The sequence below is a fragment of the Larus michahellis genome, chromosome 12 (genome assembly GCF_964199755.1).
Source record: "Larus michahellis chromosome 12, bLarMic1.1, whole genome shotgun sequence".
NCBI lineage: Eukaryota > Metazoa > Chordata > Aves > Charadriiformes > Laridae > Larus > Larus michahellis.
The window spans coordinates 2567192-2590675 of NC_133907.1; the positions used below are offsets into that span (position 1 = coordinate 2567192).

The 23484-nt window shown below is 49.3% G+C and overlaps 1 protein-coding gene across 3 annotated transcripts in view; it reads right to left on the reverse strand.

The window, feature by feature from the left end:
* The window catches only part of LAMA5 (laminin subunit alpha 5), a 93743-nt gene extending 76958 nt beyond the window's left edge, over window positions 1-16785 (reverse strand). For all 3 annotated transcript variants that reach the window (XM_074604897.1, XM_074604896.1, XM_074604895.1), the window contains exons 1-2: window positions 16422-16785; window positions 10207-10359 (exon numbers count right to left, since the gene is read on the reverse strand). In XM_074604897.1, coding sequence (XP_074460998.1) covers window positions 10207-10359; window positions 16422-16706 — 438 coding nt within the window. In that variant the 5' untranslated portion in view covers window positions 16707-16785. The remainder of the gene's footprint in view (window positions 1-10206; window positions 10360-16421) is intronic.
* Window positions 16786-23484: the final 6699 nt, after the last annotated feature.

Genomic DNA, 23484 nt, shown 5'->3' on the forward strand with positions numbered 1-23484 from the left:
AAAAGCCTGGAAAAGGATTAAGCAACAGCTTTAGCAAACAGCCAGGACAACAACAGTGAAGTCATGATGAAGCCAGTGATACAGATTTCTGTTTGCAGTCATGAGTCTGTGTTTACAGTTTGCAACTATGTGCAAATACCAGAAAGCCATTCTTTTCCCCTTCCCATCAGGGCTTGGCATCATATGCATTTAACTAGATCCAAGAGATGCCTACAGCAGCATGCCAACTGCTTTTTGGTCGCAGGGCATGCTCCGATCCAGTGACGGGAACTTGCAAGAACCCATAAATAGAGCTCAGCTGAGCATGTGTGCGAGGGAGAGCTCTGTATCAAAGCGGGCAAAGAAAGAAATGGGAAAGAGCAACTAAACGCATGTGTGAAAAATTGTGGCAACTCTCAAGGTTTGGCTGTTTGCTTGTCACTGCAGGAGTTGTGCAAACAACCACTGAAAAGGCTCAGGATGCCAAGCAGAAGACGCAAAATTATTCTTGGGCAGAGCACACCAACTAGAGCAGAATTATACGCACAGGCTTTGCCAGTAAACCTGCTCCATCAAAGATATGGGTTTCAGCACACACAGGTACAATGGTGAAATCGATTATAGGTAAACCTTCTAGGATAAAGACAACTTGTTCTAAGGGAAACTGTTCTAACTTCCAGATAACCACGTACACCATGCAACACAGACACACGCATCCTTGCAACAGGATCAGCTCATTTAACCCTGCTGGCAGAGTCACAGCTCCTCAAGGTGGATGTGGCTGGGAACAAAAGGTATGATGCTTCCCACCACATCCAGGAGACACACATCTCCCATGAACATTTTGTTATTCGACAGAGGGAAGGACAAGACAGTCAAACTACCATCCCAACACCGTCCTCCAGGAGCACTGACTGACAAGCCCCAGCAAGTCTTGTTGCAGCAGCAATTGCTGACCCCCGTTACCTGCTCGTCCTCACCGCCAGAGGCCGTCGCCCCTGAGCAGACCTGTCAGGAAGGAGCACGTCCCCAACCCCGCTGCTCCGGAGCATCGTACCAGTGACACCACCATGCCGGCAGGCAGCTTGCCACACACCCTTGCTGACATCAAGGAGGTGATACGCAGTCCACCTGGAGCACATAACCTTCTACGGAGCACAAAATAACATTATTTCTCCCATCCTTGTCAGAGTCTCTGGTGACCAAGCCCCAAACCAGTATGCCATATGCCATCCTCACCTTGTGCAGAGTCATCTATCTGCCACTCTCAAGCCCTTGTCCTCCTCCCTGGACCTCCCAGTATGACAAAGCCCTGTTCCAATCTCTCCCCTGTAACCATCCCCTCAGCACACCTCCAGAAGCAAAAACTCAGTTATCAGGACCGTGTGAATAGGCCGCATTCCCCTAATTAGCTGACACTGACCTTGACTCTATTCACAAGCCATTTAGAAAGACTCTTCTGACCCATCAAACCAGGCACGCACCTCTCACCTTGTGTCTTCCTACTGGTCTCCCTTTTATTTTATATCAAATGGGAGGCAATGTACTATTTCTTGCACTGCTTGGCATCATGCATAGGAGGGAAGGTCTGGAATTTGAAGAGCACTGAATCCAGAAAACAGGAAACGGCTGAGGATCAAGGTTGGGCACAGCCTGGAGGCCCACATTTATGACTATAATAAAAGGATAAGGCAGAGATGAAAGCAGGGCTGAGACAGGCTTGGTAAAGCATCAAAAGAAAGGTGCGGGGGGCTAGAGCAGGCTTGAAAGAGCCGAGAAGCTGACTAGGCAGATGATCAGAAGTGTATTTAGCATCCTCCCTGCCAGCCCGGTGGATCTGAGCCAGGACATAGCTGTGCCGGAGCTGCGGAGGGCAAGTACAGCTCCCAGAAACCTGCCCCGGGAAGCAGGAACAGCCCACTTGAGGGGGTTCTCATCGCGATAAGGATGAGCGTCAAGAACTGAACCAACTGTGCAACAGCACAGGATGAGCATGTCTGCCAGCCCACGCCTGGGTCACAGGAAGAGCAGGGCTGGCGGCACCTCCAGGCTCACAGCCCTCCCCTTCAGCAGCGTGCACTCGCATGTGCGTTCAAGGCACGAGTTCGTGGACAGCCACACACCCCCCGCAGCGGTAGGGGATGCTGACACTTGCTGGAGGAAGACAATGGACAGAGAGAAGAGCTGCACAGGGCCAAGCCAAGAGCTCTCCTGGAGGCTTAACTCAAGAAATTCTCTTCTGTAAGCCACTTTGTGCTTGTTGGTCTGGTGCTGGGCAGGATCCAGCCTGCACACACAAAATGATGACGATAGATGCAGTATTCCCCTTTTGGAGATGGGACAAACTAAAGTGGAGAAGACACTAACCCACCTACTCAGGTGCCAGCACGCTTCATGTCAGAGCTGTGAACCTCTCTGGTTCCACTGGGTGTACTGACCTTCACAAAACGCTCCCTGTAACATCTGTCTGAGTAGGAAAACACAACTCTCCAGTAAACAGAGGCCTGACCTAGACAGTTCTTGTCTGTTTTGACTTGCCAGGTACACCAACGAGCAGGCCGGACAAAGCTGACCCCTGGAGCACGCCTATCTGCACACATTCACACCGACTCAAGGCACGCTCCCTGTTACCAGCCCAGCCAAGCAGACACTTTCCAGGAGAACAGCAAGAAATTACAAGGCTTGCCTTCCAGCTATTCATTACGAACTAAAGCCCCTATACGCCAGCTCGAAGCTCACCGGACCTCTCCCCAGCTCCTGCTCGCCCTGAGGCTGTCTCCTAATCTTTGAAGAATCCCTGGGAGCGGAGCAGGAGCTGGCAGCCTGGCGGGGAGAGGGAGCTCCACGGCAGGAGACCTCACCATCAGCCTCCTCATTTCTCATCACACCAAAATTAAAAATAGGCAACAATATTGAAGGAGAAATTACAGTGGAAATCTTGCACGCGCTTTTTAGAAACAGAGTAATTATCCTTTCATCAGTTGTTACCTGGAGCTGTTCTGCGGGGGGAGGCTGAGGCTTATTTTAACACCTGAATTCTCCGGAGCTGGTTCAGGTCTAGGCAGAGCAAGCGCAGCCTCTGGGAAGATTAAGCCGTGGAAGCACAAGGGTCATTTGTACAAGAAGCAAAGGACAGATGGAAACACCCTCCCCGGAGGCCACAAAGGTGCCACGATGCTGAGTGATGTGCCCAGAGCATCCTGCTCCCCTGGGAGCCTGCTCTTCTCTGGGCTCACAGCCTGGGAGACGTGAGGCATGGCAGGTCTTTTGGGAATCAAACATTGTAAGTGAAATACCATCTACTCACTGCAGTCCTAGAAAACTGATTTTAAGCAGTACTGGTTCATGACATAAGTAAACATAACATATAATTAAAATTCACATGTCATCCATGATTTACCTAAAGTGATATTCTGCACATCTTTTCCCTTCCAGCAACCACCACCAGCACTAACAAAGAGGAAAGAAATCTCAGCCTTGGCTGTTGTGGATTCTGGAAAGGAGAACTTGGCACCCGACTTGGCAAGGCAGTCTGAAAAGGAGAGGATGGGTCTGCTCTTGCTGCCAGAGGAGACAGATCCCCACTTGATTAACAATCAGGCACTCCCTTCCCGCTCACCTGAGTGGGAATCTGGTGGGAGCTGGCAGAAAGCACAGAAAGGTTGAGAAAGGCCAAGCAAAGGCAAAAAGCTCCCCTTATCAGCACACACACACAAAAAAAAAAAAAGCAGCTGTTGGTCCGGGTCAGGGGAACTGCAACTTTGAAGAAAACAGAACAGCCTTCGCAAGCTAAGTTATTTCAAACAGTAAAGGGGAAAATATATCAGAGAAGATCCATCCACCTGGGCTCAGCGCCAGCTCCCATTGCTGTGCACTCTCACAGTCACACCTTTTCTGCTTTTCCCAGAGAAGCATTACAAATATGCACCCGCTTCCACTTGACAGTCATGTTAAAATACAGCAGCACTGAACAGGCTCCGTAGTTAAAGGGGAGCCACAGGCTATTTCGCATGGGGGAACTAAGATTCTGAAGCCTGTAAACGAACAAATAGAGATCTTGATCTACTTTTGGAGGATTTTATGGCAATTGCAGAGGACTCTACACAGGAGAAGAGACTGTAGGCTCAGCTGTTGAAAGCAAAAAGGATTTCTGCTCAGCCTGCTTAACGTGCTTTATTTTTAATACTGCTTTTCCTCCAAGAGCCAGCAAACAATTTGGAGAAAGAATGTCTTTGTTAGAGATTTTACGCCACAGCCCCCTACTTAAGGTGCAAAAGCTCACAATAAATGTCACTAAGCCCTCCTACCCCTTTCCCACAGTGGTGCCCCAGCACAGCTAAGACCAAGTAGACCTTACAGGATGAGAAATTAAGAAAAGGTAAAAACTAAGTACAAAAAAAAAAAATCTTCAATCTTCACCCATTCTTGCAATGAAAAACATGAAAAACATGCCAGGCAGATAAGGCAGCCTGTGGCCCCAGGCTGTGCAGTTCCCAGGGATGTGTGCTGGGGAAAAGGATGCAGAAAACATCCCCAAAGGGAAGGAAAGGCAGAGACTTGTTCCAAGCCTCCCCCTGTGGGTAGCAAGAACGAACAGGATGCCTCGGAGGGCAATGTAGGCAGCAGCTACATCACCCGGAGGCAGGTAAGAGCTCTTACAACTGAAACGAAGGTGCAAAAGGAAGAACGTGAAAGAAGGGAGAGGTTTTCAGCTGAAAATTCCCATCACCCATATCCCATCTCAGGCTTAGGGAAAGCAGCCACCAGAACATCTCCATTCAAGAATAACCACGAGCTTTCTCTTGGGATTTCATGAATTTTCTCATCAAGAAGGTTTTTTTTTTTAAATTAGTTAAGCCAGAGAATAAACATCAGATTCATCTGTGTGCTGAAGGCTTTTGCTGGGGACAGGGAGGTAAGCCCCAGCCCATCAGTTCATGAGGCTTTCCTTCCAGCTGCCTTTCAAAGAGGGCTGCTGAAGATCTCCACCAGCAGCTTACGTTACTATTTCAATTAAATGAAAATAAATGGGAGGCTAGAAACTGAGGTGAAAGAAAATTTCAGAGCACCGCGACACACAGGGTACTAGGCTCTGAATCAGTGGTGTTTCTTCAGCATTAGGCCAGGTGGCATTTTCACCTACGGAACCCAGCCCAGATCTACCAATGATGAACAGGAATTTAATATTCATTAACAAGAAATCAGTTTGCACGAAGAGGATTGACTTGTTCATGCAAGTCAGGCATTCAGCCACGTACCCAGAACCTGAAAGCGTCCTGCACGTCTAACTGTTGTGCAAAGCCAGTTCTGAGGGGCCACGTTTGCAGTGGAAGAGGGAAAGGAAGGAGGTTTATGCCCTGGAAATGTACCACGGGAAAAACACCCACCTCCTCTTGAGAGAAGTTTCACACTGAAAGAACAGCAGCCTGTTGGCCAAGGGCTGGAGTTGTGTGTGTGTGGAGTGTGTGTTGTGTCAATGAACACCTTTACTTTGGAGCTAGAAGAGCCTGGCAAGCTTAAGTCAATCAGCGCAACAGAGGCCAGAAAAAATGGTAACTTTGGCAGATCCCGTTGTAATTACTAGAAAACTCAAGAGGTGCTTCTCAAGGCACCTGGTAAGCTATTGATCTACTCCTGTGCCTAGACACATCTTAGAGTGACTACAAAACACACCTTCAGAGTGGCCTGGGCACTCAGCTCACAATGCTTTTCATTTTCTTTCCGTCTTCATGAGTTACCAATGAATGCAACTCTTTTTTTTTTTTCTTTTTTCCCTTTTCTTTTTTAGCCCTAAAAGGACCTGCATTTTAAGCAGTAACAGCCAGAGCTCTCCAAAGGAGGAGGTTTCTGGTCTTTCCCTGGTGGCAGAGGTGAATGGACATAGATGTTTCTTGCCAGTGACGGGCGTTTAGGGGAGGCTGCGTGCCCTCTGTGCAGTACTGCTGAATTAAATACCTTTGGGGTGTAAATCAAAACTCCCTGCAAAGCTTCAGCCTGAAATTCTGCTGTTCTCCAGTGTCACCGGGGCCAGCAGACTCCGGGGGTGGGGAAGAGACGGGGGATGCTATCCAGCCACCTTCTCACTGCAGTAATTAACCTCGAGCAAGCACTGGCATGAAGCTCCTGCTCTTGCATGACTGCGAGCATTCCTCTCCACAGAGTTTATCATAAAGCACCAACTATCCATAAACATCTCTGGGAAGGGCTGGCCTGGGTTCACCTTCATGCAAGGAAGATGTCAGGCCCTGGCAGGGCGCCAGCCATTCATGTTTCTTTAAGCCTCCTGATTTTTGTCAGCTCTGACTCAAATGACCTTCTTGGGGGGGAGGAAAAAAAAAAAAAAAAAAAAAAAAGAATCCTCCATCACACCCTTTCCTCCCCTCCACCCACTGCAGCACTTAATCACTGCAGGATCACAGGGGACAATTCCCATGGTGGCAGTGAGTCATGGTCTCCTGTCCCTCTGCTCCCTCCACAGCCCCTTTGCGGCAGAGGCACTTTCCCATTTCCAGCAGGTCTGGAGGCTCTGGGCAGGAGAGGAAAGAGCTTGGAGCTAAGCAGCAATGGGGCAAGCTGAGGAGCCTCTGTCACAACGTGGGCCTTTGCCCTCCGAGCCAGGCAGGATGGCCAGTTTTGGGGACAAGTCCAGATTGTCCAGCAGTACCAGAACACACAATGGTGCCCTTCCAGCACCCAGCACCCTTCAGTTCTTCCACCCTGCAAAACCTGAACTGTGGTTCGTCATGGTGCCATGATGTATTTCGCAGCAAATCCATACAGTGGCCCAACCATTCATTCTAAATATGCTAAACTTTGAAGCACAAGGTCATGACTAAAAGCAAGAAAAAAAGTAATTCCCTCTTCATACTCCCCTCCCCAGCAGCTGCTAAAATCCATTTAACTTTCCTCCTTGGAGCTCTTTGCCACATTTCTGGCGCTCAGACCCGGGTCTGACACGGGAACCCTCAAGTGACTATTCCTCCTCTTCCAGCTTTTCTCCCCACCGATTCTGAAAAGAAAAATTACTCCTCCCCAAGGCGGCAGGAACAGACACAGGAGCAACTCAGGTTCGACGAGCCCAGCAGATCATCAGTCACAATCTCTTCCCATGCTGGGGTGGGAGCTCTGATCCGCCTTGCTGATGAAGCCGTTAAGATTAGGCCACTGCTGGCACTAAGATGACATGATGTGAGTGTTTAATATACTCGCACCAACTGGGTGGCCAGCCTGAGCCGTTCTTTAACTTATTTCCTGGCTGTGAATATTCCTCCCTCTCTCCTTCCCATAGGATTTTAACATCCCTGTGAGGAGAGCAAGCTCCCAGGCAGCGAAAGCAAAGACCAACAGGCTGCTTAATTAACTGCCCCTCTCCCAGTTGCCACAGCCTTGCCAGATGCTGGAGAAACCCGATTCCAGCTGGTAATTAAGCCCTTACAGCTGGAGAGGGATGAAGACAGCAGGGAAGCACAGCATTAAGGGAGGGGGCTGGCACCGTAGCCTCCTGCGCCAGCCCCTGCTGTGCCCCCGCCAAAGCACCATGCCATCAGCACCGGCACTCATGATCCCCCAAAGGGACAATAGCTTTTAGTAGCCGTCTGTCCCTTAAATTAAATCTTAATTGATCCAAGAGCTCCCTAATTGGTTACAGAGAGCAAGGAGAGGCCTTGTTTGCCAGCCAAAAAAAGCCCTGCTCTCAGACATGCCTTTGGGGGTGTTACCTGCACTGTTTCACAGGTATCCAAGGAATTTGCAAAGCCTTTGGCTGCCAGGTATGCCGGCCTGATCCGGCACTCGCCCTGCAGACCCTACTGGGTCCAAGAACTTCTCTTTTTATCTTCCATCCTTTCAACCAGCCTCAACTTCAAAAGGAGGAAATTAGCGATATTGTAACATTTCATCTTGTTTCTATTGCCCGACCTACCAAAACAAAGGAGGGAAAGGCAAAGAACTGACTCTCACCAGGAGTATAAACAGGTTATTAGGGCAATTACATACAATAAGGGCATGTATAAAGAGGAAGCCACAAAAAATGGGCTGAAGCTTTAGGTCTGTGCTCCTGTCGAGACCGGCTGGGCAACCGCTTACTTTGCGAAGGGAGGGAAGAGGAGCATCCGTGAGCCCAGCGAATCTCCCCACCAGGGGAAGCAACTGCAGCCAGCAGCACGCGGGCAAGTTCTGCCACCAACCCTGCAGAGCCGATGGTGCAATCCCACCCCCCCGGGGTACCGAGAACAAATTAGACTCATAGAATCTTTTTGACTGGAAAAGGCTTGGGAGAGGAGGGCAGGAGAGTTTCAATAGTAGCTTGAGCAGTACTGCAGCCCCCCCAGCAAATTATTCCCAGCTCCGGCTGCCAGCACCACATCTCTGAAGACTGCAAATCCCCAGGTGAGCCAAAGGCAGCAGCCTGCGAGCACACAGCACAGCTGGGGTCATTCTGGCCTGAAGCCAGGACGTTGCCACAGAGAATGACAAAGAGGAGGAGAAGCTCCATAGTAAAGCTGGTCTTTGAAAATCCCTTTGCTGAGCAGCAGCGAGCCATCGGAAAGCCGCTTGCAGGCTGGCCCTTGGTCAGAGGAGGGAGCGCAAGCCATCCACCCACTCAGCACCCCCCTGCCAGCTGGGACATTTCTAAGAGACACAGCAGATGCCACCTACGTTGGCTAACGGGATCAGCACACTGTGTGCGGCCCCGGGAGGCTTTGCCCACACAGCTATTATGCGATGCATGATGTGCCCCGGGCGTTAGGAGATATTTGCTGGTGCTGTGTATAGCACAGCTTTAGATAGCTGGAACTCATGGGAGAGAAAAAATTTGTGGAGTGTGTTTGAGAGGCTCCAAGCAAGTGCCACAGCAGGGCAGGGAGCAGATCAGAGACAATCCTGGGAACTAAAACGTGTGTTTGGAGCATCTAACAGAGGGTATTGTCATCAATACGTCCCAGGTATCTATAGCTGTAAATTTCGAGCCAGAGGCCTTACAGACAGCGGTGATAAATGAGCCTTAACTCCACCAGAGAGGCTGAAGAAGCCACCTACAAGATCAGTGCGAAGCTTTGGTGCCCTGACAAGGCTTGAAATCACTGCACTCAGTGCAAAAGCCCAGCTAGAGGGGCAGCGCACTCAGCCCCCGAAAGGCTGCCTGAGCAATCACAGCAGCCACATCTCCTAGGTGAGAGGTGACCTGTCCACAGCTGCGCAACTGCCCCATCCCACAGCCTTCCAGCCAAGGAGGACCCGAACTTGGCCTGTGGAGCTGCAGGGCTGGTAGCAGAGGTCAGGAAAGTGCAGCAGAAGAGGCGAAAGTCCACCCCTACCTGTTGGCAGGGGCACTTCAGTAGTTAACTGCTAAACTGTCATAGACTCCCAAGCAAATGCCCCAAATCCTCAATTATGAGGGGGACTGGCTGCCAGAGACGAGGCTGCACAGCACTGCAGAGGAAGGGGGGGTCTCATGCACCCCCTGCCCTGGGCCCAAGACTGAGGAGTTCCCCCATCCTACAGGTGGAGCAACAGCCCCATCCCAGAACACAGACCCACATCCCACAGCCCTTCAGGCTTATAATACCTTCCTGCCTCTTCAGCTTCAGCCAGGACATCTTTGCTGCTGCTTTCCTCTAAGCTGAGGAAAGTCTAAGAGAATAACCCACTTCCAGAGGGATGTTTTTGTGGATGAATAGGAGCAGCAGAGGAGGTGGTGGGGGCTGGCAGCCCTCGCTATTACAATGTTAATTCCCTTTGACTGGCCAGCATTAGAGACCAAACACACCCACTGTCATTCTTTGTCTTTTATAGGAAGATCTTCAGCAAGGACTTGCTGGTTTTAGATTTTAAAACACACCAGTTAAGGAATTTAAGGTTGTGCTGTAAAACTTAGGACTGTATTTTTGTGTTCTAGAGTGAAACCTTGCTAACCAGCCCCCTTCGAGAGGCAGGTACCCTCTTTAGGGGAATGGCACCTGCATAGTGTGGTAGGTTTCCATGAGTGACTTGACTTTAAGGGAGAACCTAAATAATAACCGCAAATAGTGCAGACTGCAATTAATACAACAAACAGACAGATAAGAGGTTTTCCCTTCCATATTTTAACCACAGCCTCCTGCCCTGTCATTAAATGAGCAGGTTTTGTCTCACCCTGCCAGCAAGGACAACTGCAGGACTTCAGAAGCAGAGGGGGAGGTCCTTGTCAGCATCATCTACAACACAACCAAGAAGGATTTGGGTTACCTGTCCAAGGTCCAAAGTGACGTTGACCTGGTTGAACTCCAGCCCCCGGGAGAGAGGGGGGCTCTGCCACCAGCGTTCTGTCCCATCAATGGCATTTGTTATGGGGTGGGCCTTGTTACTGTTTGCAGAGGAGCAGATGTCGCAGTACTGGCCCTGTGGGAAAGTACAAAAATAACATTTAACTGTAGCCAGAAAAATATGGCACAAAGCAGACAGGTACCACAACAATTCAGAAAATACAAGGTGTACACCTGCTAATACAAATCAGTATATAAACTTTTTTTTTGCAACAATTTATAGCATGGATGGAAAAAGGAACAAGAAAAAGCTCAAAAACTCCACAACAACAACAAACCTGTGTAGAATTTGGACTGCTCTAAGAAGCATCCCTTCTGTACTTCAGATAAGCACCGAGTGTTGGCAAAGGGACCCAGACACAGAGACCTGGTTGCCAGATGCAGACGCGTAGGCAGAGGGAGAAGCCACGCTGCAATGGAGAGCAGTAGCTCAAGCTCCAGGGTCACCAGCTCCTCTGCCGAGGCTGCCACTCACCCCTGCTGACACCCGGGGATCCTGACCCGGACCATTCAGTCACTCCTATGGACCCAGACTGGCAGTTCTTCTGCCCAGCTCCCTGCAATCCGTTTCTTGTCAACCTATTCATTTCACAAGTATAGTCCTTTCAGCTACATTTTCAAGCTGAATAGTCTAGCAGCCAAGTTCCTTTCGCTGGCGATGCTGCAATGCAAGGCCAGAAAGGGACAGTCCCCGCTGTCAGCTGGCCAGGGACCCAGCTGCAATCACTTTTCTGCCTTGCTTTTGTGGCGCGGGTGGCTTTGTCAGCTCCATGGACACACTGCCAGAGAAAACAGCTCTGCAACTTTAACAGCACCTCCTGAGCAGGATCAGACAAAGACCTAAGCTGTTCGGGGCAATTCTTTCTTTCCCATTTAATGCACAAATGAATCTGACCCACTCTTAGGGAAACCTGCAAATAGCCCTGAAAATTGGCAAGTTATTTCTTTTGTGCAGCCACAGTTCTGTCACTTGAATTGCTGCTACAAACAGCCTAGAAGGGAACTCTGTTACAGGCAGTTTTCCTTTTAAAGGCGCAGTTATGCCCAGGCAAGCAAACTGCCCTTGCCTGTCCCGGCTGAAGCCAGCTCTAATATTGTATCAGGTACATGATCTCAAGACAGGCAACCTCCTTCCTGCTTACTCCATCTGCATCCCGACAAGGACTGAGGCAAGACAGAGCCACCACAGAGCGTGTGATTTTCCAGATGCCCCAAACTCGGAAGGAATCTCAGTGCAAAGAAAACTGAGATTTCACAGCATTCTTCCCCACAGCTATGTGCTATGCTATTTGCAGGCAATTATGCAAGGCAAATTGTCCTGAACATGAACACCGTTTAATTAACTCCTCTAGAGATATGAAAATAGCAGACGGGCAAGCACAAGGCCAAAGAAAAGGGCAGCTGAAAGCATTCAGGTAGCCCTGATGCCCATTGAGGGAGCTCCCGCTGTACAGAGAGGTCAGGACAAGGCTCGTTGGAACACGCACCGAGCGAGAAGGGAGAGCAGACCAGGTAAAACTGACCCAACTCTTCAGCTCAAACCTTTAACAGGAACCGGTGCAACAGGTTGTGTGGAAATTTCTCCTGCACAATACACAACACTCAGGCGGGGAGAGAAGCAAGGCAAAGTTACAAAATGGGGAATAAATAACAAAAACAAAGTGCTTTCATACTTTAAATTCTTGCCACAGATGGGAAAACCATTTTGAACTCAAAGTTCACACTGATGGGCAACAGTCAATTCAAGTTTAGTAAGAGGGGACTGAAAATTTGGATCAGCTGTGCCACATTTGTAATGCTGCTGTTATCCCCCCCCACTGCCGAGCAGCCTGCGTGCAGTAGCTGCCACTGGGCTGGTAACATGTCAACAGCTGAACTAAGTTTCCCATTAAAAGTGCAATTAGCCCCTCTGATGCACCAGTTGCTCATTAGTTATTTCATTAGAGCCAGACCTAAACCTGATGAGAATCATTTCCAGCTTTTCCTATTTTAGAGCAACCCGGGCTCCTGCACAGCACATCAGATCTCTCCAGGGAAGAGAGAAGTTCTGACATCAGCAGAGGATTTTAATTAAAAAGCAATTGTGACCCACAGGCTTAGTGGAGACTCCAGACTGCCAGAGCAGGAGAAGCATGGACATCACCAAGGTACACCAAAGAAAACTTCAGCAGCGCAAGGAGTTGCAAGGCAGCTTAGAGAACATAACACTGCCACTATCAGAGCAAACCGCAAAGAGAGAGAGATAAGGAGGAGGTCTGAATGGAGGGCAGCTTCCAGAGACCTGCAAGGCCTGATCCTGTTCCCGCTCACATCAATGGGAACTTTGAAGTTTCCCCTAAGCATAAAGACCAGCCTCGCACCCCGCTGGCATGGCTTGCCTGGGGACAGCAGATGGCTTTGTCCCGCTTTATCTGGCCCTGCCATGACCCAACCTCAGCTCAGCTCTCCTCACCTAATTTATCAGAAAACCACAGGGAGCGTGACCCAGCCTGGGCCACTGGGGATGAGGTAAGGAGGGCAGGAAATGGGGAGCAAAAAGTAATATTTCAGACAAGGAAAGTGCACGTTTGCAAGCTGTTAGCGGGGCTGTCCCGGCAGATCAAGTAACTGCTCATATGGAGTTAAGCAGGTGCTGTCTCACCAGGTGTCTTTTCTACAGGCAACAGCAGCTTCCTCTAAAAACTACATGTCTTCAGCAGCAGTTAAACCACTGGAGTCCAATGCTATCATGTATGTTAACACAGAAGAGACACATACAGAGAGGTACACCACCAACTGCCACCCAAACCACAGAGAGCCACAGGCTGAGCCAGGTCCCTCTGCCCCGCAGCACCATGCACAGGAGACACTATGGGATAACGAAGAACCAGGCCAGGTGGTCACAGACAACTGCAGGATGTCAAAAGAGAAAGCCACTTAATTCAGAGACATTCAGGTACGAAACAGCTTCAGACCTCATCTCTTACCAACACCTGGAAGAGCGAGAGGACAAGACCTCTGGTAAGCACCAACACTGCTCACTCAGGCAAGTGTAGCTCAGCACTGCAATTCAACACGCCAACAAAGCAAAAGCAGCACTGATTTGAAATCAGTGAGGTTTGTTTCACATTTTTAAATTCTGAGGTCTATAATTGCTTCAATTAATGCTAGTAACTTCCCTTATTGTTACACAACTAATCTCCTGAAATAAAGCAATCATCTACAGCCCTGCCTCGCTGCCGGAGCGGCGTACAATCCCTCCAGCTTTGGCAGGTCTCTGGAACAGCCCCCAGGAAGCTGGGTGGGATGGGGAACACGAGCACAGGGCTATGCCTTTGCAGAGCTGTCTCTGTCTTGGAAGACAGATAGCTATAAGCCTCTTCAGTAAAGCTTGATCAGAAAAATAAACCTATAGTATCTCTTTTGCCGCACCTTCAAGACTTTATCATTAAGGTAGGATTACCCACGCTGATTAGCGAGTGGGACAAGGGAAGCAAACCTGCACGGTGAGTCCCTTTCAGCACACCTCAGCATCGCTGTGCATCCCAGCCCTGCAGACTGAAAAGTCCCCCCAGTTAGAAATGCTGTCTTCTGTCAGAGCCCTGAATAAAGCAAAGGAAACTCCTTGAGACTCCTTGAAAAGGTTGAGAGCCTTCCCACAAGCTGTGCCAAAATCCCTGCAAGTGTCTTTAGGACAGCATTATTTCGGAAAGCTTAATGATTATCGACATTTTAAGACTATCACATTTTAAAGTCAATGATCTCCCTTTGCTGAAAGTCTTCTACAATGTCAAATGAAAACAAGCAGAAAACAGAGAACTGACTGAACTCATTGACTAGACGATTGTATTAAGGTTTATGCAAGGTCTTCAGTCACACAAACATCCCCTCACCACCACAGCATGTGGAAATCTCTTGGAGGGTCCCAAGAGACATTCTTCCAGAATTCCTGACCAAAAAAAACCCCTTCACGCCACAGCCACACCGTGCGCAAGCAGCACGGAACAGGTGAACAGAGAAGGAAAGGGACCCACCTGGTGGGACACGGAGGCAGCGAGGACATGCATGTGGAGTTCATTATTGTCATTTCAGTCTGCTCAAATTGAACACTTCCCTCCTGCCTCCCTCATTGCTTTAGTCACCAGGTGGTGCCGAAACCCCTACAGGGGATGAATTGGGAACTCTGACCTCTGCTCTCACGCCTCCTGTTTCCTCCCCTCCCTTTTAGGTGCTGCCCGTGGTCATGGAAAGGAGCCACCACAAAAGGATTTTTCTAAAGCTTTCAGACTGACCAAAGACCACTGGCCTGGGAAGTGGTGCTCAGATCAAAGCGACCCTGAGCCAGAGCTGCAGAGGGGATGGGAGGGGGCGACTGCAGAAATCCGCAGCTGAGGAGCAGGGAAGCCAGGAGGATGTGCACACCCTGCGGTGCCAGGAAAGGGCTGAGCTTGAAGGATGAGTTACAACTGTCTGCAAAGCTGGTACAAGCCTGGAGGGTTTATTTTAGTCACCAGCATCCTTAGCGCAGTGTGTCATGCTAAGCTAACAGCGTGGCCGCAAGGCGGGTGGACAGATGTAGAGTAATAAGCGCATACCCGCAATCGCCAGCTTTTCCAAGCAATCTTGTCCTTCCAGTTTTGCTCGGCAGATCGTTCACATTTGTTTGCGAGTGCACGTAGTAGCAGCTACTTCTTTACCTTTCCTAACCACCTTTGCCTCACTGTAGGCACAATTACTACATCGAGGTCTCTATAAGTCTTCTGCTACTAGTACTTAAAGCAAAACTTCTTCAAGTTACATTATCTTACAGTGCAGTAAAGTGAAACAGATCACTTCAAGAGGTGGCAAAACTCGGAGGAGGAGATGTCAGCTTTTTGCCACCCAGTAACAATTCAACAATTTCTACTCCACATGGAGCAAAATTCCACATCATAACTACACAATAGCCAGAAAATTCCTTGTACAGCACTAACTCAGGAGAATGCGGACAGAATGAGAAAAATGCTTCAGAGATCATCTTATACCAAAGGCAGCCCAAAAGGCTCCAGCCGAGAAACTGACAGTTATCCCTTGCTCTTCCTCACTGTTACATACAGCACGGACAACTCCATCATTCCACTGCAACAGGTGAACTGGCACCGTGACCCTCACGAGCAACAAGCAGCACACGCTGGCGGCTCTGCGAAGGCTTGAGGCTGCAAAGCATTTCAAACCAGAGCTGCTCTTCCCAGCTTGGGCTGCCCTGAGGGGGGCAGTGGGTCTGGAGTTCCTGCCACTAAAACTAGTGTTTTACAAGCCCGTTTACAACTGTTCTTTCCTCTTTTCAAGAGAGCCATAGCTGTTAAACAGCACAGCAGTTTTTACCATCTACATTCCTGGCTGCAAGCTCCCTCTGCTCCGCTTAAAATGGGACCCCTGAGATGAGTCACCTGACATTGGCTTGTAAAATTCACCCTCTTAACTTTCTCCTCTGCTCATCCCAATACCCCACTGAACACATAGGGAACGGCGGAGTTAAGACTTATAAAGGTAAATATTATCACATTTATCATAATAAGTCCCTGGCTGGCAGAGGAATTTAGGAGCTGGTTTGCCCAGGAGTTTGTAAACGTAAAGAAACGGTAACTTTAAAAATAACGCCATGGGAACCGAGCGAGCGGCGTTTCACGTGTGCCGCTTCGGGAAAGGCGGGGAGAGCGAGAGCACGTGCGTCCCACCGCCCCGCTGCCCCGGGGGGCTTCCGACGGGCCCCCGCCGGCGGGCCCCGGGCTTGGGCAGAGGAGGATGCCCCGGGACCACCCCTGCCTGCCCTCTGCCCCCGCCCACAGCACCCCACCACCGGCCCCCCAGCCAGCTGGCGGACACCAGCTCCGGCTGAGAGTGGGGAAAACGCGGGGGGCAGCGGCGGCCCTGCACGCCGCTCGCCCCGCCAGCTCTGAGCCGCCCCGCTCTTCCGCAGCCCCCGGCGAGACCGGACGCAGCCTCTACTCCCACCGACGGTTGGAAAACGGGGGTGGCATGAGGGAGGGATGGCCGGGGCAGCACAAAGCAAGGCTCAGACCTTTCTGCCATCCCCCCCACCAGGCCGGGAGGCGGCTTTGCCACCCCGGCGAGGCTCCGCAAACTGCCCGTGTGCGGGTACCCCCCCGCCGGCCGTACCTGGATGGTCTGGTTGGGGTCCCCCCCGGCCACCGGCCCCCCGACCAGCTTGCAGTAGAGGTCCTCCACGGCGCGGCGGCTACCGGCGCCCACCGCCTCCTCGCCGCAGGTGGCGGTGGCGGAGATGCGGGTGCCCTCGGCCAGGTTGAAGTAGGGCGGGTGGAGGCTGTGCCCGTTCACATCGCTGGGGAAGGAGGCGGGCGGGCGGGAGGCGGCGGGCAGCACCAGGAGCCCCAGCAGCAGCAGCCCCAGCCGCGCACCGCCCCGCTCCGCCGCCCTCGCCATCTTCACGGAGGCTGCCGGAGCGGCGGGGGCGGGCAGCGGCACCGGCCTCCCCCGTCCCGCCGCCTCGGCACTGCCCTCCGCGCTGCCGCCGCCGCGCTACTTCTGCCGCCGCGGCGGGGAGGGGCCGCCCGCCCCTGCGCGGCCCCGCCGCCATTAACCCCTTCGCTCAGCGCCGGGGCCCTCGGCAACCCCCGGCACCCCCCCGGCACCCGCAGCCTTCGGGGAGGAGAAGCCAAGTGGGGTGAAGCGATTCCCCCCTCCCCTTCCCAAATAAAAGGGGGACGGGATCCTCCGGGAACAATGCGCCCATTGTAGCTGCGCTGCCTTGGTCGCTTGCTGGTGGTTTAGTACGTTAAACTCCATTAACCAATAGATCAGTTTATCTCACGGAAAAACTCTATTACTAATTAACAAACCACTAAAAGGCTCCACAAAACCCACGTTACTCCCCTGCTGTTGGTTTTCATTAAGTTTGGACAGTGAAAATCCACTCTCCCCAGCAAGGCTGGATTTCAGGAAAAGCTTTGCTTTCTCACCTAAGGGGGAAAAGCAGCTCAGCGATAACCCGACCTTCTCCCCATCCCTCCATGACCCACCAACAGTCCCTCTGTGCTGGGACTCACAAGGACACACACACTGTCAGGTCTTTACGTACTACGGGGGGGAAGACACTTTAGGGATAAGAAACTGAACACGTTACCAGAAGTTATATATAACAATACATAAATTAACTCATCAGAACACTACTTTGATTTTCTAGCACAGACAGATTTTTTTTAAATCCAAGAATTGAACACAAAATGTTGTGCCTGAACTGGCCAATACTGTTTCTTTAAGCTAAGATACAGAATAGACCAAGAGAGATCGGGTCCGACTCCATGCAGCTGGATTGCACAGTATTTGAACCCCACAGGAAACAAAACAAGCTCTTAAGCGTGTCCAGGTCTTCACCAGCCGCTGCTGGGCATTTGCTCATTGCCTCACATCGTCCTCTTTGTTTCTCTTTCATGAAGAGCCGTGCAGGAACCAGCACTCTTGGAAAAGTTACTGTCTTAAATATGAGAAGCTCTTTAAAAAAAACCCCATTGTGTTGTGTGTAGTTCAGATACATAGCTCCACAGACTGCATTTGCGTATGCACGTCCCTGGCACACTATGCAATTACACTCGTTTCAGCGCTTTCAAGGACCTTTGAAAGATCCCTTTTCATCTAGCGATATATCGTAAGATTACCGTAGGGTGAGTGAGAGTGGAGCCCTGGTCACCGCAGCGCTCGGTGCTGCAGGCGGTCGGACACTCGCAGCCCTCCGGCCAGGTGCTGCTTGGGAAAGCTGGTGGGTCCCAACATCAGGAGGCGGAGGAGCGCAGGGCCACATGCCATCACGGCCCAGGGAGCCATCCAGTGCCAGCTGTTTCTCTCCTGGCACTGCGCAGTGCGGAGATCGCATTAGCATGACATCAGGGCGCTGAGAGGTGCCTGGTTCCACATGGCGAGGAAGCACTGAAGCAGAGCCGCCAAGCCCATTCACTCAGAAAGACTTCCTAAAGGGCTTTCAGGCATCTTTTAACCCCTTCCTGCTTGTCCGTCCCTTTGGACATCTTTCCCCTGGTTTCCCCACTTAATGTAAGAACTTATCACTCAGCAGATGAATATTTCCTTTAAAAGCTAAAATAACCTTTTAAAACAAATTCTTATAAAGAGAACAGGCAGTCTTTGCCCTTTAAACTGTGCTTGAAAATGGGTAGCTTGCTCTGGGGAAACTGGAACAGCCACCTTTGAAAATACTTGTGCTCTGCAGTAATGGTTAACTAATATGTTTGTGTATGGGAGACCAATACTCCACAGGACAGGAATTAAAGCTTCCTTAAACTTTATCAAATGCCATATTTAATTAGCTGCTTATACCCCATGACACCTGTGAATATGTAAAAAGAGTTAACAAGGAAAGCAGACCACAGATTAAGAAAATAACTTTCTCCCACCCCCACAAGAAAGTTACAAGGCAAAACACTCCGGCGGTCTAATACCCGTAATCCCTCTAGTGGTAACGTTGTTGCACGTAATTAATCACCCCTCCAAAATGCAATTAAGGAAAGTGAACAATCCACCCCGAGTGAAATCACAGCTAACACGTGGGTTTCGTGGCACGGACTCAGCAGCACCATGCAGAAAAAATGACCCTTCTGCAGCCTGAACTGCGCTCTGGTCACCCGCCGAGCTACTTCGCAAAGGCAGTTTGAAGACTGAAAACATTCTTAGGCTACCTATACTGAGGGGATCTGAAGTTTTCCAAGAAGCATCGGAACGGTTCAAAGAAAGAGGATTCTGAGGTTTTTTTTCCAGCACAGGAAGAAAGGGGCAGAGGGTTGATAACATAGCTAAACATCCAATTTAGAGGTTAACCAAAAAGTTGAGGTTAACAGTTTGAACTCGTATCCTGATGCCATCTCTGGTCAGCCACACTAGGGAAAACCAGACATATGTGCTAATCTGGACTGAACACAAGTCCCGTCTAGTCCAACATCTCATCCGAAAGCCACCAACAGCAAATATTTCAGGTGAAAACCCCCGCAGGGTTTCAACAGCCCTGGACATTTACCATTTGTGTTATTATCTGCTCTGATCCCTCTCTCAATTTTACTAGTTTCTTGAGCCTAGCAGTGGTGCTTTCAGCTCAGCTTCACAGAGTTACTGGTCGTAGTGACACACTCTCAAATAGGAGGTGTTGCAGCAGAAGAGACTTTTCTGTTGAAAACCGATCCAGTACCAGTGAATGGAGAAAGAACTGTGGAAAACAATCCAGCCTGTAGCAATCCTCCTCCCATCTTCTCTGAACCTCCATGTAGCAACATGACTTCAGCCATGCTGCTGTCCATCTGCAACCGTTAAGGGCATCTGAGTGCCACCGAAGATTTTACTTTTGCCTCCCTAAAAACTGCAGGACCATGAGGATCTTGGCAGAAACTGCCATCAGAAACCACAAGCTCTTTCTTCAAGGAAGATGTTTTGGGGAGTGTAGAGGGACAGAAGAGCTTAAAAAAGGTCCGAGAACAATTCAATGTTTGGGCTCCCAACAGCTTACCTTGATGAGAGAACCCAGTTCCTAAATCTGAACAAAGATTCAGCAAATTACAAGCAGGAGTTTTTCTATCTGCACAGACCCTTTTAACTTACTGCAGAAGTGCAGGGAAGTGTCCCACAGACAGAAGCAAGGCCTGCCGAGTAATTCAGTGGCAATGCAGACACGTTCTGCTTGCTGTGAATAAATTCTCTGATTTTGCATTGTCTATTACATAGAGAAATGAAAGAAGCGCTCCTCACTCTGGGAAAACCAACATGTGGCCAATGGAAAAAGAACAGTTGCCTTCACATGCAGCGTTTCCTAGCGAGGTACCACCACAGCCAGAGCCATCAGTAAAAGCAGTGCCCGAGCCAAGAGAAATAAGTGAGCATATGGCTCTTGTACCCTGTACTGTATAGGGTCAGGAACATGTTATCTTACGGAAGATTTAATTACTTTTCTACTACCCTTCTGCAAGTGGTGTGAAGAAACGCGTTTCCTGAGCTTTGCTCAGTGGTGACCTAAGAACATTATACCAAGATCCCCATTTTCATAAGCATGTCACATCTTGACACAAGTGTGTCAAGAACAGCTACTAGAAGCTAAGAACTAATTCCACATGAGCTGGAGTTGAACCAACGAGCCAGAAGAGCAATCAATATCCTTCAAGCACATCTCCAGCTTTATAATTTTACAAGCCTCACAGGCTGTACCTGAGAAGACTGTAAAACAAAATAAAAAAGACATAAGCAGGTTTCAAGTGAGACTTGCATTGAGTTTGCAAGGAGGCACAGAAAGGAGTTCCCTCCCGGTCACACAGACCCCTGCACACTTGCACACACAGACAGTTCCGCAAACAGCCCACAGAGACCCAAAGTACATTTCCCCTGTTTGTTCTTCAAACTGACAGCTCAATTACAGCTTTTTAAACCCTTCTGCATGTGGGGAGCGAGGGCACGGTTTGAATTTACAGTGAGAAATGACTGAAGACTTTTGTGGAAGGCATGAGGAATTTGACCAGGATCTGCCTCACTTTCTCAGACTGGGTCTTATGAACACATAAAGCCAATGCCCAGGATCACACTACCTCATCTGCTGTCTCCTACAGGCCATAAACTTCTGCCCCGCAGTGCTATAACCGGCACAGCTCTGCTTCTATTAAAATAATCCCCATGCTGTTTTATAGTGTTAACAGCAATAGTTAAAAACTGGACAAACCAGACCAGACTGATAAGGTGATGCAACAGGAAGCAACTCTAGGAAACAGCGCATCCTTTATGTCTTTTCAGAATTGAATTACATTACGTGAAAATGCAAAACCTAAAACTGAAAAGCACCAAATGAGCATTAGCAAGATCTGAATTAAGAGACATCTGGAATTAGCAGTAATTTTTCCCCCTCTGTAAAATTACTTTAATGTGTCTTATCTTTGTTTCCTTCAAGATCTGAATTAGGAGACATCTGGAATTAACAGTTATTTCCCCCCCCAACTCTGTAACATTACTTTAATGTGTCTTATCTTTGTTTCCTTTATAGGTACCCCCTTTAACATTTATTCAGATTTGAAAAAGACTGTTTTGGTACACAGCTGGTCAATTTGCCATGCCCGGGCAGCACCTTTTAGTTAAAAACAAAAGAAGGCTTGCCTCTGTGTTTTGTCTGCTCCAGATATTTTCGCGAAGAGATCAAGAAGTTTCGTAATGTAGCAGGACATGTTACTCTACACCAGAGAATTCAATTCACTTTAAGGTCAGCCTGTACCTTCCCTGTAATCAAACGGTTCCAAAACCTTCCCAAAGCCAGAACAGGTGTTTCATTCATACTGTCTGTCTACCTGGCAAGGACCCAAATACTTTCTTTTAAAGGCTGAAGTCTGTATTATTCTGAGGCGCACTGAAAACGTACATACGTGCTGTCTCCTAGGCATGCTTCAGGCTTGGTCATCATTAGCTACATGTTTTCCCTTGCACAAATCAAACAGGAACACAGCTGCTTTTATGTTAATAACTAAATCATGCTTTAAATTTATGCCACACAGCTCTCCCTTCAGCCAGAAGGGCCCTGCAGATTTAACGAGCTGACATGTCAACAGAGATCAGTTCACCCACCAGAAAAGTGCGGCTACTTCTCGGGTGAGACATGGTAGCTGTTTAGCTCTGCAGGAGAAGGACGGCCACTGTGTCAAGTTGAAGCCACAGAGGCAGCAGGGGGATGAGCAAATGTGCTCAGGACGAAAACCGGTGCAATGATGGGAGGTAATGCACCCACTGGAGTGTGAAAGAGCGGTGGGGCAAGCTAGAGAGACGCAGACGGAACATGCTTTTACTTCTTGTCTGAAAGGTGGGAGGCATCCAGCACTGCAAATGGGAGACTGACTCAAGCCTGACTCAGAGAACAGGATTTTTCCTACTCTGTCATTGTAACTTCTTTGAATACCAGGAAGTTCATTCTCCCACAGATTACTTCACCCGGTTTGTTTCTGTACGCTGTGGCCATGTGCACAAATATTCTTCGGGCATGGGGTCACGACAGACCCTTGCTGGCTTCCACAAACACCACATCACATCCAATTTTCCCAAATCTAGGTGGAAATTGTCAGTGGCAAGGAACTTCAGAGATTTCAGAACAAAGCAGTTAGCACTTCTAACACAAATACGCACATTTCTTTGAAGGAGGGGAAGGAATGATTCATGCGAATAAGGAAGGATTGCTCGAGTTAAATCATCCACTGTGTTTCCATTCAAGGGATTTCATTCTCCTTGCTATTCTTGAGAGCTGGTGCTAATGTCACAAATAACTCTGAAAACAATAGGTCCTGGAGAAAGCTCATAGCTAACATGGCAAAAGGCAGATCTCACCCAGCTCAGAAAGGCAGGACACCAGCTGACGGCTGCAGTTTGCCTCTGCCCGCCCTGCCCCTGCCATTGCGTTTTCATTCATTGTGCATCTGTTCAGCTGGAAAGGTGCAGGTTCGCTTAGATCAGAGAATTGCTCTGATTTCATTAGCGTGACTAAACCAGCACAAAATGGAGCTTGCGTGCTGTGTTTGGTAGGTAACACGGCTGCCTGCAGGAAACACGGCGCTGATACAGATATACCTCCCTCCCAGGCAAGCACAGGGCTCCTACTATGAAAACAACTTCTACCTTCTAACTGGTCTTTTGTCGGTAACTTTTATCACTTACATTTAGGGACTCTAAGGTCAGACTTCTCCTTTCCTGTAATCAGATTGATCCAAATCTTCTGTTCTGGTTTTGCATGGGAAATCTTTCTACTTACAATCTAGATTTAACTGGAGTCATGAGATGGTGGGGCACGCACTCAAATACCCAGTATGAACGTAAACGGTTCCTGTTAGTGCTAATTACACTATCATACATAGAGCCAATTTCCCCAGCACTGATGAGACCTAAACCATGCCTTGAAGACCCTCCACTATCAATTTCTAGTATGTGGACTTCATGGAGAGACTATCTTCTCTGCCATACAGGATGGTAGTATTGGCATTTTCCTATTAAGTCCTGTTTCTTTAATGAGAAATGATACATAGTGAATTAAAAGTGTAATTAGGAACAAGCAACAGAGCCCAGCAACATTACAAATGCCAAGCTGGCGCCAGAGGAAGGATCATCTCAACAAATATCCCATACCAGCAAATGTCCTTTGGTTTTCACGTGTGTTTTGCCAGGTGAAGGGGATGCCCAGTCCAACACCCAG